General features: G+C 44.3%; 1 protein-coding gene across 1 annotated transcript in view; it reads right to left on the bottom strand.

The window, feature by feature from the left end:
- The window catches only part of STARD9 (StAR related lipid transfer domain containing 9), a 241,098-nt gene that overhangs the window by 122,311 nt on the left and 100,207 nt on the right, over positions 1-18,580 (bottom strand). The window contains exons 8-12 of the mRNA XM_060262139.1: positions 18,244-18,313; positions 5,216-5,288; positions 3,968-4,035; positions 2,600-2,697; positions 1,261-1,461 (exon numbers count right to left, since the gene is read on the bottom strand). Coding sequence (XP_060118122.1) covers positions 1,261-1,461; positions 2,600-2,697; positions 3,968-4,035; positions 5,216-5,288; positions 18,244-18,313 — 510 coding nt within the window. The remainder of the gene's footprint in view (positions 1-1,260; positions 1,462-2,599; positions 2,698-3,967; positions 4,036-5,215; positions 5,289-18,243; positions 18,314-18,580) is intronic.

The raw sequence follows: 18,580 nt of genomic DNA, 5'->3' as shown, positions 1-18,580 counted from the left end.
CACAAACATTAAGTATTAGAATAAATTATATATACATAAAAACACAATAAGCATCGATATATAAATCACATCAAGAAAAAGAAAACTATTCTAAACATGAATATACAATAAAGACAAAAGCTGATTGGTAAAGTTCATAAACAATGTTCCATCAGGAACTGCAATATTTGCAGTTTCCCTTTAAGAAATGTTTAGTCTTACTTCCTGCTATAGAACTTGGGCTGTTATATCTGTCTGAATGAACTTAGTTTGAGAGCACCTAGCCCTTTGTACTGAGTGTCATTGTGTCATGAATGTGTTGGGAGGCTTATGTGCTCCATCTAATTTGTTTGCTGCTCAATGGATCATTCATCTTTTGATATAATGTGGCTTCTTTTTAGAGAATTTCTAAGGACATTTTGTAGTTTGGGCTTATTCTATGTCTGTTTACAGGCACCACAACTGGATTTGTACATCTCTTCTTGAGAAAAGATCTCATCTGAAACAGCTCTATTACCGTACAATGTAGTATTGGGACATATACAAGAGATCATTCTTTACTTGATGGATTATACATTGTAGTTCCTGATGAAACATTGTTTATGAATTCTACTTCACTTGCTTATGAACTCTACCTATCAGTTTCTGCCTGCAATTGGAAAAGCATATGAAAGATTGGTCTTTACCTGTTGAAAAATACAAGAGACTATCTGGTGGACTGTACAGTGTAGTTCCTGCTGGAACATTATTTATGAACTTGACCTAACTTGTTTATGAACTCTTATCAGTTTCTGCTGGCACTTGGAAAAATATATGAAAGACTGGTCTTTACCTGTTGATTTTTTTAATTAATTGCACATTGCAATGCCTGATGGAACACTGTTTATGAACTCTACCTACTGGCTGTTGTCTTTATTGTATATTCATGTTTAGATTGATTTTTTTTCCTTTATGTGATTTATATATTGATTTTATTGTGTGTATATACACACACACACACACATATATATATATAAGAGAGAGAGAGAGAGAGAGAGAGAGCTTATTCTAATAGTTAATGTTTATTCTTCATATAATGATTTTTTTGATTTTGTAAGATTTCACATCTCCTGCCCCTGTTTAATAACAATTAGAAGCAGCAGAAGAGGTTTCTTCCTTATGCCCTGCCTATTAAATGTAGACTTGGGCTTGGAATAGAAAGAAAATCATATTCACATTGATATGTGTCTAGATCACACAAGTCTTCTGACCACAAACAGTAATACAGCACCTTGAACTTACTTGCAATCATAATTGTCTTGGAATTACCACCCAAACTATCCTTCAGGAGCCAAGTAAGAATGGAGTCACGGTATGGAATGTATGTCTGACGCCTCTGACCACTGATGCTAGCTTCACAGTGACTGCCTGTATGGCTGCTATCCACATCACTGGCTATGCTGTTTATACTCTGGCAACTGCTGGTCATCTGAGAATTTTGTGCTAAGAACAAAGATGAGGGGGGAACACAAATAGTCTATGATTTGTATAAGAAATAGACAGCCATCATCAGGACTTGTTTTTGTAGAAAAGGCCCAGCAGCAGCATATTTGCATATTAGGCCATACCCCCTAACGCCAAGCCAGCTGGAACTGCGATCCTCCTCAAAAAAAGCCCTGGCCATCACTCATTTGAAGTAAGGAAGCCCAAAGTAATCCTTGCAATTTCTCAGCATATTGCACATTCCTAGCATTAAAAACACGATATCTTATCTCTGGGTAAATATTCCATGACGAATAGGCACTAGGCAACAGCATGTACAGTGGGAATTCCATAACTGTATAGGCATTTATATTTATAATGACTGCAACATACATTATGATAGACTACATACCAATGCAGCAGAACAATCTGTATTGTAGAACAGGGATGGGCACGAACCCACAAATGAACCCTAGTATGAGCACAAACCAAGCTGGTTTGTGATTCCCAAACCAGAAATTCATGCAAATTAAATTTAAATACCTTCATTTAAATACTTCTGGGTCAAACCACCCGACTAGAAGTGAGCTCTGAAGGCATTTAACTGCTTTTGAAGGGTTGGGCTGGCCCAACTGATCTCCGAGAGTGAGCTCCAAAGGCCTTTATAGGCCTTCAAGCTTGCTCTGAGAGCTCAGTCTAGTAGAGTGGCCTGACTTGACTAACTCAGTGTGAACTCTGATGGCTTTTATAGGTCTATATGCCCTTATCAGGACCTGCCCATATAAGGGCATACAAGGCCCATAAATGCCTTTAGAGCTCACTCTCAGTCAAGTCAGGCCACCTGACTCAACTGAGCTCCCAGAGCAAATTCTGAAGATCTATAAAGGCCTTTAGAGATCATTCTCAGAGCTCAATCAAGCTGGCCTGACCCGGAGCTGGGCTCAAAAGGCATTTAAATGCCTTCAGAGCTCACTTGGGGCGGGGCTGAACTCCTGAACCAGATGAACCACAAACCAGTTCATCTGATAAAGAAATTTGTTGGAGGTTCAGGGTTCATGAAAACAGCAAACCATGAACATCCAACAAACCTCCATTTTCCCAGTTCATGCCCATCGCTAGTGTACAGCTAATGTTAAAACAAAAAATACATTATTTATACCTAAGGTAGAGATGACCATTCCAAGAGTCACCAATGATTTGTTAATGTTGGCTCCTTCCGTAATCCGATCTTTGCAGTAACTGGGATCAGCTCTTTCACTGAAACACAAGGAAAAGATAAATAATCAGTCCTGAGGAAAATTACTGCAACTAAACTCAAACCTGAAAATGATTGCAACATAAAAATAAAACCCCAACCAGCTTTCAAAAGGCTAAAAGACTAGCTAAGCTTTCCCACCTCTGAAAACTAGTCCCCAAAGTGAGATTTGGAAAACACTCAGGCTCAGGGAAGTGATTATCCAGTTATGGGCCTGCTTTTGAAAACCCCTCCATACAAGACCTCAAGATAGGAGCCTAGTACACAGAAGGAAGACATAAAATAGCACTCTCAGCCAAATGCAACAGAACACACATGAAAAAGCTCACAGCTGCTTCACCCATTATGCTGGGATACCACATGTTCTACCTAATGGATCCATAAAAATGAATGGCTGCACCTTAAGAGAGCCAATTTGGTGTAGTGGTTAAGTATGCAGACTCTTATCCGGGAGAACTGGGTTTGATTCCACACTCCTCCACATGCACCTGCTGATGTGTCCTTGAGTCAGCCACAAGTTCTCACAGAGCTTTTCCTCTCAAAAGCAGGTCTTGGGAGAGCTCTCTCAGCTCCACCTACTTCACAGAGTGTCTGTTGTGGGGAGGGGAAGTGAAAGGAGACTGGAAGCCTCCTTGAAACTCCTTTGGGTAGTGAAGGGAGGGGTATAAATCCAGTCTCTTCTTCTTAATGCCACAGGAAGACACCCACTCTTAAGGGTGCTTTTTATTACAAACTAACCTTGATCATATGTATTCTAAGTCCCAGTGGCTCTTTTTCAGGGAACTGCATACAAAACCATTTTCCCCATGCATGTAGGGAGCATGAAGGGAAGTTCTTTTCAGGCTATACTGCAGGCCCCAAACTAACAAAATTTTAATCTTATGCATGGTGCTTCATTTTACTTCACTGAAGCCATTTTTATTAGTATTGGATACTGTTCTTAGAAAATGTCCCTCTTTCTCTTTGTTTACCTCACATTTGTATTACAAAGGCTACATGCCAGGAGAGCTTAATGTACTTGTTCTGCTGAAGGTTAACAAAAATATGATCTGTGATTGCGGCAACTAACAGATTTATAACAGTGTTTCTCAACCTGGATTAAGGAACCCTGGACTTTCCCAAAAGAATTAACTGAATATATGACCACATACTGACCCAGAATTCTTTGCAGTGTACACATGCTCAATGGCAATGTGGAAATTATTCCCTGAAGACAGAAAATTTAGCAATGATTAGTTTATGGAATGCTGTCCCGAAAGACTGAAACATTACCTGCCTGCAAGGTCCACTAAATTGATCTTGCTTGCAATTTCAGAGGGCAGATTATTCTCTAATATAGCCTGAAGGAAAATACAATAAAATATTAATATATGCAACTCACATTTATTCAAACAAATGTTTATCTGTATATGATTTTTTTTTTCATTTCTGGATTCTCCAGTAACTTCAAGAAGTAGTTAGGGATTTAGTACAAGATTTGCTAAAGAGGCTACAACACCTCGACCAATTTGGTTGTAGGTAGATGCAGAATAAGTGGAACCAACACTTTCACTATACTACAATTTAAGAATAGACATGAGAAAAAACAAAAATAACCTTGCAATAAGGTTTCAATGAATGATGCTCTGAACCAGTATTCTGGCTCAAGACCAGAGCATATAGATTCTATATCGCCAGTAAGCAGCCAACACACTAGAGTCCAAGGAGGGAACTCATATAAAACTAATTTTATTCAGGTCCAGAAAGGTTCAGAGATAAAAACCCACATTCCTTCAACTGTTGAAAAATACAATTAATCTTACAATAAGATAGAGTCCATTCCTCTGACTTGCAGTGGAGAGAAATTGCTCTCATGCATCTCTTAGTCAATGGAGGTTACAATTCAAAAAAAGGAGAAGGATTTATATCCTATTTCCTAGGCATCTAACCAAAGGAAATAAAGCTGCCAATAGAGCAAACTATAGTAGGGCATATGACCTAAAGAGTACTTAAACTACACTGCCCATAAGCCTTCATCTTAAAGGAACAGTATTTATTTTTCTACCTTAACACAGCCTGATTACTATATGCCTGCTGTGGCAGCACAACTCCCCAGGTGCTGGTTTAAGAAGTATTTTCAAATATCAGAAAATTAAAAATAGTTCTGCTATATCTTTGTTTATATCTGTTGGAAATAAAGGACTCTGTGCTATCTCTTAGCCTCTGACTTTGGAGGGGGGGCTATAAGAGTCAGAAAAAGAGATAAACACTGAATTGGATGTAATGCTCATTTCCTGTTGACAGGGGGGGGGGGTGATTTTTGTTCATTTCTCTCACACTCCACAATACAGATTCTCACATCATGACTAGTGCTGTTCCTGTGGGTCCCTTGAATCCTGCAGGAAGCATTCAAAGTGGCCAAGTTAGCTGTAGTAGGAGTGAGAGGGTGAGAGTTCCATGTACTCTAGTCATAGTACTTTGAATTCAACCTAATGTCTCAATTAGTTTTCAAAAAATGCTTGAATGGAAGATGGAACTAACTTGAGTATACTGAATAGTGAAGATGGCATGAGATCTGCTGCTGGCATCATGAACATGTGTAACTGCAGTAATTCTAGACACAAACAGAAAAGTAGAGTTTAATATTTTGGTTTTCTATGAGGAAATCAAAACATAGACAAGAGATGCAAACTAATAGGCAAAAGCATAAGTAGCATGTTCAAAAGGCAATGTTCAAATGATTGTATTCACTTCTCTGTCATCTATGAATGGCTCTGTATCTGCACTTGGATTCATAATTAAAAGCACATTCCATCAAACAAATGGACATAGTATTTATTATACTTACCTTTCTTCCACAGGTTTTACTCCAGCAAAATTGTGTCATCACATGCCTAAAAACACTTTGGAACCAGGACTAGTCATGCTGGTATCTCTGGATCATGCTTAGCATCTAGATGAAATCTCAAAATACTATAATATCTACTATAGAGAACAACAATGCTCACAGTACTGATTTATTTACATAAAGAACTATGCAGGCATTTGTCAATAAGTTTTGGTATTTGGCTCAAGGATGTACTTATTGATTTATATTTTCTGGGTTTATTTGTTTCATGTATAAGGGGGAAGGGGTGTGGCTCTGTAGAAATGCCTCTGTTTTGCATGTAGAAGGTCCCAGGTTCAACCTATGGCACCTCTGGTTAAAGGATCATGTAAGAGGTGATGTGAAAGACCTAGGGTTGCTAGTCCCCAGTTGGGAGCAGCAATCCCTGAAGAGACACATGGGCAGGAAATCAGCAAAAAACAGCAACTGGTTCCAAGTAAGAATAACTCCTCTTCAATCCATTGTATCAAAAATAATTCTGCTTTATAATACAATTGTGCAAAAAATCAATAAATGTTCTCCAGCAGCAACAACAGGAAAAGCTGGTAATTGGATCCTGTTTCACATTAACACTTTATCCAAGCTTTTTCCAATGCAAAACACTTTCAAAACTTTTTTACAGCATGAGTTCGCAGTTTCCTTCATTTTGGCATAGGATTAGCAAGTCCCCCGCAGCCTCCAGTACCATAGAGTTTTCCTCCCAAATTGCTAGAGCATCTGGGAAAACCATAACGTTTTTCCAGAAGCTCCTAGAATGGCCAGTGCATGCCATCACTGGCACGATGACATCACTTACAAGTGACAGAGACATAGGGCAAGGATTCCCCCGCTGACCCAATGCGGGCTGGTGGGTTGGGGACCTCCTGAGCAGAAGAACCCCCACTCAGCCTGGGAGCTTGGCAGCCCTATTTGGGCAAGATGTAAATGTCAACCAGAAACATATAGTAGATGTGTTATATGAATTTTTGCACTTTTCAAGCACAGGGACCTGTGGAAATTCTGAAGGAAAATTGTGGACTGGTTAAGACTGTAAGGTCTGGTGCTTAACAAGACCTCAAGATAGGAGCTTAGTACACAGAAGGAAGACATAAAACGACCCTTGGCACTTACCGTGAGGGGTCCTTCTCCTAAGAGGATAGGAGGACATCTTGGGTGTTTCCCACCATCCAATCAGGGAGGCAGGAATCTTAAAATCTTCCTCTTCCTGTGGGAACCACCCCTCTCTCAGTTCGGGTGACTCCGAGAAGCAGTAATAAGTATATCGGACCTAAAAAACTCCTAATACAAAAAACTAACAGTCGGTCAGCAGCGTCATTAGTCTGGGAGACCGACATATCAAAAACCCCTATGGGGCAAAAATACAGCCAACAGGCAATAGATATTAGCACAGAAGGACCTCAGATGAAGGTTATTAAACAAGAAACAGAGAAAGAACTTCCCAAGGTAGGGCGAAAGAAGGGAGGGCAAGATGCCCTCCTATCCTCTTAGGAGAAGGACCCCTCACGGTAAGTGCCAAGGGTCGTTCTCCCTAAGAGGCGGAGGACATCTTGGGTGCTCCCAGAGCAGTATGTTATTCAGGGTGGGTTTGCCCTACTCAGGCAGCACATGTTGCAGGATTCATCTGCCAAAGGCCGCATCCGCCGACGCGTATGCATTCAATTTGTAGTGGCGAATAAAAGTGGAGATAGACGACCACGTAGCTGCTTTGCACACCTCCTCGACAGAGGCGTTCTTACTGAAGGCTGCATTGGTGGCCGCACTTCTGGTCGAATGCGCCGTGATCCCTGGCGGCACCTTGAGATGCAATGCCTTGTACGCTTCCGTTATACACTGCTTAATGGCGTAACTAATGGCCGACTTGGACATCTTTTGACCCAATCTAGGCACTGCTATGTTAATGAACATGGAATCTGACTTACGAATAGGTTCAGTCCTAATCAGGTAAATCTTGAGTGACCTACGTACGTCCAAGGTATGCCACGTGCGCTCCTTGGGGTGCTTAGGATCCGGACAAAAGGATGGTAAATTGATTTCCTGACTTGGGTGGAATCTAGACGAAACCTTCGGTTGAAAGGTAGGGTCCGGATAGAGAACGACTTTGTTCTTGTGGAAGATGCATAACTCTCTCTTAACCGACAAGGCTCCAATTTTGGAAATCCTTCTAGCCAATGTTATTGCCACCAGGAAGATAGTTTTCATGCGCATCATCTTTAAAGGCACAGACATTAAGGGCTCAAAGGGAGGATTTGTTAAAGCTGAGAGTACTGGATTCAGCCGCCAGGTAAGAAAGCGATGAGCTTGTGGTGGAGAACTCATAGAAGCCCCTCTGAGAAATCGACGGATATGAGGATGGGATGTCAGATTTACACTGCTCCCCTGTTGGAGAACTGAAGACAAGGCCGCGACTTGCCGCCTGAGGGTAGTTGGCTTCAGTCCCGACTGAAGACCATCGTGAAGGAATTGAAGAATCCTAGGGACAGTAGGATGTAGCGGATTCACCTTCTTTCTCTGGCACCACCTGTGAAAGGCCTTCCATGATACGTTATAAATCCGTGTAGTGCAATCCTTTCTGGAGGCTAGGATGGTATTCGTGACCTCACTTGTATAAACCAGGTCTAACAACGATCTCCTCTCAACCTCCACGCGGTCAATCTCAGCCATTCGGGATGAGGGTGCCACACTGGGCCCTGCAATAGCATGTCCGGCCAGGTTGGTAGATGAAATGGTTCTGCTATTGACATTTGCTGAATTGATGAGAACCAGGGATGTCGAGGCCACCAGGGCGCAACCAGGATGACCTTGGCCCCCAATAGGCTGATCTTCCTGAGTAATCTCGGGATGACCGGGATTGGAGGAAAGGCATACAGAAGGCCCTGTGGCCATGGAGATGTTAGGGTGTCCGTGGACTCCGCCTGACTGTGGTAGTAACTTGCGAAAAATCGAGGAAGCTGGCGGTTCTGATAAGACGCAAATAGATCCACCACCGGTAGACCAAGGTGCTCCACTATCTTCAGAAAGAGAGTCTTGTTGAGAGACCACTCTCCCGATTGAATGTTCTCCCGACTGAGCCAATCTGCCTTGACATTGCAAGTCCCTTTGATATGTTCTGCCCTTATCAACTTCAGGCGAACCTCCACCCATTTGAACAGCTTCCCAGCATCCTTGTGGAGGGAACTGGACCTGGACGCCCCTTGATTGTTTAGATATGCTTTTGCTGCTATATTGTCCGTTCGAACTAGAACATGCTGTCCAGACACCTGATCTTGAAAGTGTAGCAGAGCCAAACAAATGGCCCGAAGCTCCAGGAGGTTGATCGGGAGGTTCAATTCCTTGGCCGACCACTGACCCTGCGTGGGAATCTTGTTGAGGGTCGCCCCCAACCTGAAAGGCTGGCATCCAAGAACAGCTGTAGCTCTCTCTCCACAAAGTAGACTCTCCCCTGACGCAGGTTGGTGCTCTTGGTCCACCACAGAAGACTCTCCTTGACGATCGTGGGCACCGTCAGTGACATGGGATGTCTCTCCATGATCTGGAGTTGATATGGGCATAGAAACATTTGCAACTGTCTGGTATGATAACGACCCCACTGCAGCGCTTCGAGATTTGAGATCAGAAGGCCCATAAGTCTTGCCAGGGTCTGAAGAGTCGACGATGAGTCCTGAACTACCTGTCGCACTAATGTCTTGGTCTTCAATATTTTGTCTTCCAGGAGGAAAATAGAAAGCTCCTGTTCGTGTCGATGACCATGCCCAGGTGTTCCAGTCTTTGAGTCGGACACAGATGGCTCTTGGACAGATTGATTATGAAACCATGTTGTTGAAGACGAACGTCCTGCTCTGTGTTCCTCCTCAACGAGGATCTTATCAGCAGGTCGTCAAGATATGGGTGTATGTGTATTCCCCTCTGCCGGAGGTGCGCAATCAGGTTCACTAAAACCTTGGTGAACACCCGTGGTGCTGTTGCCAGGCCGAATGGTAGTGCTCTGAATTGATAGTAGGCCCCATTCACACAGAAACAGAGGAATTTGCGATGTGCAGGTAGGATCGGAATGTGCAGATAGGCCTCTGTGAGGTCCAGTGATGACATGTAATCCCGCTGATGCAGTGCCTCCGTTATTGATTTGAGGGACTCCATTTTGAAGTGACGTAACTTGATATTCTTGTTCAGATATTTTAAGTCCAAAATTGCCCTCCAGTCCCCATTTTTCTTGGGAACCGTGAAAAAAATAGAATAAACACCTTGATATCTCTGCTTCAGAGGGACTTGTTCTATTGCAGCGATCTCTAGTAGATGGTGTATCGCTTTGAAGGTGATGTCTCTTCGTTCCGGGCTTGAACTAAGTGGGGATAAAATGAAACGATCTGGAGGCGTACATTTGAACTCTATCGGGTAGCCCCAAGACACGATTTCCAGAGTCCAAGAGTCGGCCTGCGATGCCGCCCAAGCTTGGTGAAAATGCAACAGGCGGCCCCCTACTGGGATGGGATCCCAGTCATGCTTTATTGGGCTTGGAGCCCTTCTCAAACTTGTCTGATCTGTCGGACTGATTTCTCTGAAATCGGGGATTGGAGAAGTTCTTACGGAAATTCTGCTTGGGTTGACCCCAGGAGGATTTACTGTACTCCTGCTTAGGCTTGGAGGTGCTGGTGGAGGCATGAAAGGAGTTAGAACCGAACCCTCGTCTGTCGGGACATCGCAGATTTTTGAGCATGGCCTTCTTCTTGTCCCGTGTCTCCACCAGGATCTTGTCCAGGGTGTCCCCGGACAGCTTTTCTCCTTGGAAGGGATAGGCTGACACAATTGGCTTAGAATGAATGTCTGCCGGCCAGGCCCTAAGCCACAAACCCCTTCTAGCTATGGTGTTTGACGCCATTGCTCTGGCAGAGAAGGTAAGAGCATCCAGAGAAGCGTCCGCTGAGAATTCGGCCACCCGAAAGAGTCTGTTGGTGCCCTCCTGGATCCTTTTATCTGCATCTGGCAATAGTTGAGTTAGTCATCGTATCCAGACTACTGCTGCCCTAGAAACTATCGAGTTGGTGGCAGATGCCTTGATGGCCAGGGCTGTAGCTTCATGGCTTCTCTTCAAGGCAAGGTCAATCTTTCTGTCCCCGCTGTCCGGGACTGACCCATGGCCGTCCTCGGCTAGCAAACCATGGGACTGCAAGGCTGCGACTGGAGCATCCACCAGGGGCACCTGTAGCATGTCATTGGCAAAGGAAGGCAGCTCATACAGCTTCTTAACAACATTGGGCACTTGTTTGTTAGTGCTTGGTTTGGCCCACTCAGACTTTAACCGGTGCTCGAAGAATTCTGGGAAGGGAAAAACCTTATCAGAAGACCGGCACCTTGGGAAAAACTCCGTGTTCCCCTTGGGTTTATTTTTGGGATTAGTTAAGGGGCTGGAGGTCTCCTGTTCCTCAGGAGGCACCTGGAGGTCCAGGGCAGACAGCACCTTAGCCAGGAGGGGTTGGAACTCTTCTGCCTTGAAAAAACGTGAGGAGGGTTCTGGGACAGTAATGTCTTCTATCTCCTCATCAGACAAGAATTCGCCCTCCTCCCGGTCTCCCCCATAAGAGTCCTCAGACTGACCCCCATATAGAGATCTCTCACTCTCCAAACGATCACTAACTAGAGACCTCGTTTGAGCCTTAGTATGGTAGGTTCGCTCCCTGGATCTCTTGGGAGATGCTGATCTAGAGGAAGAACATGAGCTAGAGGGCCCTGGTCTCCTTTGGACAGCTGCCTTGACTGCTGCGCCCACCGTCTGCTTAATCGATTCTAAAAAGTCTGAGATAAAAGAAGACCCCATCATGGGTACGTTACCCGAGCCCCTCTGGGGCTGGTAGGTCTGTGCGGCTTCCTGATCGAGCTGGGCTTCATTGGAGTCGAAGTCTCCCGCCTGGAGGTTGGCATCAGTGAGCCCTCGTCTCTGGAAGCTGCCAGGCTGCTGGTCTGCCTCCTTTCGCGCCTTTTTACGATTGTCAAAATGGCCAACGGAGCCGGGAAGGGGCCCTGAAGAGGAAGCTTCCTCTGTGGCTGATGCAGACCAGCGCTGCTTGCATCCGCTTCTCTGCTCATCGCCCCTACAGGGCACGTTGCCGGCAGCTGAGGCAAGCCCCGCGGTCATGCCGGCTCCGGAAAGCGGCCTTTCAGCTCCGCATCAAGCGCCGGCAGCCGAGTCGTCCCCCATAAAAGTGTCCTTCGTCCGACGTGTCATTGGCTCCTCTTCGTGCCACGGCTTGGATTACAGGCCCGCGGCCCTCGTGGCTCCGCTCCTCACAGGTATAGAGGGGGATGAAGAAAAGGGGGGGGGAGGAATCAGCGCGAGGTAAATAGGCTAGCAGGCTGGAAAAGATAGCTGACAGCAGTTGAAGGAGAAAGAAAAACAACAAGGAGTAAGGAAAGAGAAAATATATATATATATATATATATATATATATATATATATATATATATATATATATATATATATATATATATATATATATATATATATATGACAATAGACAAAGCTAAAGAGAAAGGAACCTATCTAAACCACTTGCTCTCTCTGTCGAGGCAGGAAATAAACTGAGAAAGGGGTGGTTCCCACAGCCACAGGAAGAGGAAGATTTTAAGATTCCTGCCTCCCTGATTGGACGGTGGGAAACACCCAAGATGTCCTCCGCCTGTTAGGGAGAATGGCACTCTCAGCCAAATGCAATAGAACACACATGAAAAAGCTCACAGCTGCTTCACCCATTATGCTGGGATACCACATGTTCTACCTAATGAATACATAAAAATGAAGATGGCTGCACCTTAAGAAAGCCAGTTTGGTATAGTCGTTAAGAGTGCGGACTCTTATCTGGGAGAACCAGGTTTGATTCCCCACTCCTCCACTTGCACCTGCTGGAATGGCCTTGGGTCAACCTTAGCTCTGGCAGAGGTTGTCCTTGAAAGGGCAGCTGCTGTGAGAGCCCTCTCAGCCCCACCCACCTCACAGGGTGTCTGTTGTGGGGGAGGAAGATAAAGGAGATTGTGAGCCGCTCTGAGATTCTGAGTGAAGGGCGGAATATAAATCCAATGTCGTCGTCTTCTTCTTAACATATCTGTAGTACTGACTTACTTTGGAAAAAACTGGAGAACATTTTTTGAATTTTTCACAATTGTATTATAAAGCAGCATTATTTTTGATACAATGGATTGTATCAAATTCTTACATAGAGCCAATGGCTGTTTTTTGCTGAATCCCCAGTTGGGGGCAAGAGATCCCCCAGTTTTGAGGCCTCCCCCCCCCCCCCCGCTTCAGGGTTATCAGAAAGCACAGCAGGGAGAGAAAAATATCTGCTGGGCACTCCATTACACCCTATGGCAGGGATGTAAAACATGCAGCCTGAGGGCCGGATCAGGACTCCTACCAGGCTCACGCACAATTCACTGTCATCTGCTTCCTCTCTCTTGCTTCCTTCTGCATAACAGCTTGCTTTGCAAGGCTTGCTCAATTGCACAGGAGCTACAGAGCAAAGCCTCTATTTTCTCCATCAGCTGACCAGCACACAAAGCAACTTATGTACAAAAACTCATAATGCCCAGCCATTTAATGTTTTCTCATGGGTCTTAGGCTCAAAGCATTGACCATGAGATTTCTGTAATGAATGTCAATAAATCAAAAGTAGGTTTGCAGCTTAACAGATACACATCTGAAACACCTGAACAGCATAATCAACATTGCTACAACACAGACAGTTGATGCAATAATTCAGAGTAAGAGGTAGATCCAAGTGGGCAGCCGTGTTGGTCTGAAGCAGCTGAACAAAGCAGGATTCAAGTTTGCACCTTTAAGGCCACCCAAGTTTTATTCAGAACGTAAGCTTTCATGTGCTCTCTAAGCACACTTCATCAGACGAGCAAGAGCAAGAGGTGTCAGCTATCAGAAACTTAAAATATTGCAAGAGTGCTAATATTTTAAGCATGTTTTAAGGTTTTTTAAAAAAACTTTGTGTCCTTTATAAAGTTTGCACATCCACTACCTGGCATTACATGTTATGACACACATGGTCCAGCCTAACAAGGTTTCATTTATGTCAGATTCAGTCCTCATAACAAATGAGCTTGACAGCCCTGCCCTTTGGAGACTGGTTCCCATAGGGTATAATGGGATCCCAGTACTCCTGAGAAGGGGAAGGTATGATGGTGGGTACAGGCATAGACTTAAGGTAAGGTGGCTGAGACATAAAGAAGCTCAGCCCCCTTCCAGCCTGTGTCCCATCCCAACAGTAGCAGTTGTGGGGCCAGGTTGAATTACTGGCCACAGTCACTGGTGCTATGCAACGCCAGATCCATAAATAATACCTCAGTCCTTCGGGATTTCCTGCTTGAGCAGGATATAGACCTGGGTGTGAGATGGGGAGACAGTAGCTCTCTCCCAAGTAGCTCCCCCAGGGTATTCAATCTTTCACCAATCACAGACTAGTGGGTGGGGTGGTCTTATCATATGGGAGGCTTACTCCTTCCAGGCTCTCCCGTCTCCAGAGATCAACAGCATTGAATGTGCTGGTTTGGCATGGGATGTTGGGGAGGGTTTGGCTATCTGGCTGGTGTACTGTCCACCTAATGCACCAGCCAGTGCCTTACTGTCCCCGATGGAAGCCGTAGCAGGCTGGGCATTGGAACACCCAAGGCTTTTGATCTTGGGTGATTTCAATGCCCATGCCAATGACAAAGGCTCCACTCAGGCGGTGGATCTAGTGTCATCCATGGTGACACTGGGAGTCTCCCAACATGTAACAACACCCACTCGCCAAGCTGGGCATTTGCTGGATCTGATCTTTGTGGCGGGTGTTTCAGTGGACTGAATCACTGTGGAAGCAGTGCCATGGTTGGACCACTATGTCCTGAAGGCCCACATGGATGTCCCACCTTGAACCTGTTTAGGCAATGAGTGTATTTTAGCTTGCCCATGGAGTCAAATGGACCCAATGCGGTTCCAGATGGCCCTACAGGATCCCTGGCCTTAGTGGAGTCCTGGCATGGCCGGCTCTCTATGGCCATCGATGAGACCTCACCCTGGCACCCTCTGTGCCCTTGTTCTAAGCTGGCACTGTGGTATAACTCGGAATTGCAGCTGATGAAACAAAGGCTCAGACAGCTAGTGAGGCAGTGGCAGCGTATTCGAGATGAAGCGACTAGAACATTCTATAGAGAGTTTATGAGATCCTATGAAATGGCAGTCAATGCTGCAAAGAAAGTCTACTTTGCAGCTAAAATTGCATCTGCGAATTCATGCCCAGCACAATTGTTCAGTTTGATTCAGTCTCTTACAACACTGACACAAGGCAGACCAAATGTTAGGGAATTGGACATTGGCTGCAAGGCATTTGTGGCTTTTTTTGCAGATAAGATCTCATCGCTCCGTCACAACCTCCCTGCCACATTTGAAACAGTATGTGAACCTGAGACTCTGTACCTGTCTTCCTGTTCAGTTTTGGATCGCTTTACAACACTCAGCCTGGAGGAAGTTGATAGAATCCTTTCCACTGTATACCCGACAACATAATCTGGACCCTTGCTCATCCTGGCTGATTAAAGCTTGCCAGATGGAGCTGCGACATCCTTTACAGGATATCGTAACTAGATCCCTCTCTAAAGGTCCACCCTCTCCTAAAAAAACCAACATTGGATCCAGCTGAATTGGCAAACTACCAGCTGGAGTCAAACTTACCCTTTCTGGGTAAGATTATTGAGAGGGCAGTGGTGCTACAGTTGCAGAGCTTTCTAGAGGATGCTTCCATCCTAGATCCCCATCAGTCTGGCTTCCGCCCAGGCCATGGGACGGAGACAGTACTTGTCGCCCTTGTAGATGATCTCCAGCAACATCTGGATCGGGCTGGTTTGGTAGTGCTGATGTTGCTAGACCAGTCGACTGCATTTGATACAGTCAACCATCAGCTACTGACCCACTGCCTTGGTGATGCAGGGAATCAGGGGTTAGATCTACAATGGCTTTCCTCTTTCCTTCAAAGTTGGGGACAAAGGGTGGCGATTGGAGGACAGTCCTCCCAGAGGCACCTGCTTAATTGCGATGTGCCTCAGGGAGCAGTGCTTTCCCCAATGTTGTTTAACATCTACATGCGCCCCTTTGCCCAGATTGCCTGGAGTTATGGATTGGGTTGCCATCCATGTGCAGATGACACCCAGCTCTATTTACTGATGGATGGCCGGTTTGACTGTCCCAAAAAATCTGGACTTGGCATTGCAAGCTGTGGCAGGATGGCTTAGGCTGAGCCGACTACAGCTGAATCTGGCAAAGGCAGAGGTCTTTTGCCTGAGTCACAGTGGTCCTGGCAGGGAAATCCCCTTGCCGGCTTTTGACAGAGTGCCACTCACAACGGCACCCAGCGTTAGAAGCCTGGGAGTGCTACTGGAGCCTTCCCTAACAATGGAGGCCCAGATAGCAGCTACTGCCAAATTCGCCTTTTACCACCTTAGGCAGGTAAGGAAGTCGGTTCCCTTCCTTGAGCAGGGTGACTTGGCAACTGTGATCCATGCTACGGTCACCTTGAGACTGGACTAGTGCAATGCCCTCTACATGGGGCTGCCCTTGTCCCGAATCTGGAAACTGCAGCTGGTGCAGAATGTGGCAGCCAGGCTGCTTTTGGGGCTCTCCATGTGGGAGCACATACAACCTGGGCTGTGCATGCTGCACTGGCAGCCAGTGGTATACCGGATTTGCTACAAGGTGCTGGTTATTATCTTTAAAGCCCTGAATGGCTGAGGACCTGCTTACCTTAGGGACCATCTCTCCTCACATGTTCCCCGGAGGGTACTTAGATCTAGAGGATGCTAGAGGAACACAAAACTTGTTATCGATCCTTGGGCCAAGGAGAGAAGACTGAAAACCATGCGAGAAAAAGCCTTCTCAATTGCTGCCCCTCACTGGTGGAACCAACTGCCTGAGGAGGTCAGAGACTTGCGGGACCTTGCCCAATTCTGCAAGGCTTGTAAGATGACACTGTTTCAGTTAGCATTTAACTGAATGCTACTACCACCGAGATGCTAGATCCAATGGATGCTTAAGATCACTGAACATCATCTCAAATCTGTATCGAAATTAGCACCAAATTTTAAACATTTTAATGCTTTTAATGTAAATGTTTTTATTGTTGTGAGCTGCCCTGAGCCTGCTTCGGTGGGGAGGGCGGGACAGAAATCCAAATAAATAAATAAATGATCTGTGAGTATCTGGGGTTCTGGACGAGCTGTTGTAAGATGACACTGTTTCAGTTAGTATTTAACTGAAATGCTGACCACCACCACCAAGATGCTAGATCCAATGGATGCTTAAGATCATTGAACACCGTCTCAAATCTGTATAGAAATTAGCACCAAATTCTAAACTTTAATGCTTTTAATGTGAATGTTTTTTTATTGTAAGCTATGTGTTGTGAGCTGCCCTGAGCCTGCTTGGGTGGGCGGGACAGAAATCAAATCAAATAAATAAATAAACAAATAAATAAATAAATAAATATTTATCTGTGAGTATCTGGGGTTCTGGGCGAGCTGTTTTTTGAGGTAGAGGCAGCAAATTTTCAGCATGGCATCTGATGCCTCTCCTCAAAACATCCCCCAGATTTTAAAAATACTGGACCATGGGGTCCAATTTTATGAGCCCCCAAAGAAGGTGCCCCTATCCATTATTTCCAAATGGACAGATTGCATTTAAAAGGCATGTGGTCCCTTTAAATGTGATTGCCAGAACTCCCTTTGGAGTTCAATCATGCTTGTCACATCATTGTTCCTGGCTCCACCCCCAAAGTCCCCAGATATTTCTTGCATCAGACTTGGCATCCCTGGAAAGATCTCTACCTGAGAACCTGGATAGGTGCTGCCAGTCTGAGTAGACAAATACTTTGATAGATCAATGGTCTGCTTTAGCACTAGGCAGTTTCAAGTGTATATGCAGAGGACAGTGAGCATCTGGAAACATTTTTATATTTTGTGTCCTTTTTTAGACTTTCTTGCTGCAGTGTGAGTCATTATGATTTAACAGAAGTTAAGAATAAAGAAAACAAACAAAATTTAAAGCAGGACTCTTGATGCCAAAATCTGGGTCAATATGTTAACTATATCATCCTTTCCTATTTCACTGTGGTTAGGTATGCCTGCTTGTTTGTGGAAATAGCATGCATATATATCAAGTTTGCCATTTGTAAAAATACTTTAACTTGAATAGCTACAAACAATAAAGGGCTTTATGAGATCCTAAAAATATATTGTCATTAGTTTTGGTTTCACAGGGTACATCTGGAATTAGATAAACCCAGACTGACTTTATCATTCTGTATTGTTTACCCTGTATTACTGTCATTATGCACAATGTTTGCAAAATATTATGAATTCTGTAGACTTCAGCAGTGCTAATGTCCTTCTAACTTGTTCTTCAGTGATCCTACAAAAATTATTAAATACATCAAAACATCAGTTCAAACTTGAATTGTCCTCAGATACTATTCTTACAACTATATAAAGCTGTATTCCTTTTTTCTGATACTATCAAGGCATGCACCATCTTCGTATTTTTCTACAGATTAACTGCAGGCATTAACTTCATCTTGTCCAAGGAAGAATAGATGGTAGTACGCCTAGAATAATCAAATCAATAATCAAATCAAAATATTTGGGGGGATTTAGAATAAAATACCTGTTTGCTATTCCTTCTTCCAGAAGTCTAACTACTTGATGGTAGTCTGTAACCACATGCTGAGATAGTCCTAAACAGAGAGTTTTAAAATTAATGACCAACAAAATTTCTTCCCTATTTTTAAGCCTAATATAAATTAACATTAAAAATGCATGAGCAGAAACTATTCCTGCATGAACATCATGTGTGTGGAGGGGGGGAATGGCTAATTTTCTTTGTTGAACACCATTGTGTACAATTCACAGCACTTAGGTGTAATAACTAACAGGGCAATTGTAAGCAGTCATATCCTTCTAAGTCAACGGGTTTCAAAAAGTTAACTCTGTCTAGGACTGCA

This window comes from Heteronotia binoei, chromosome 21 (assembly GCF_032191835.1).
Source record: "Heteronotia binoei isolate CCM8104 ecotype False Entrance Well chromosome 21, APGP_CSIRO_Hbin_v1, whole genome shotgun sequence".
NCBI classification, from domain to species: domain Eukaryota; kingdom Metazoa; phylum Chordata; class Lepidosauria; order Squamata; family Gekkonidae; genus Heteronotia; species Heteronotia binoei.
The sequence above is the reverse complement of the archived record's forward strand: the minus strand, read 5'-3'. Positions and strand labels throughout refer to the sequence as shown.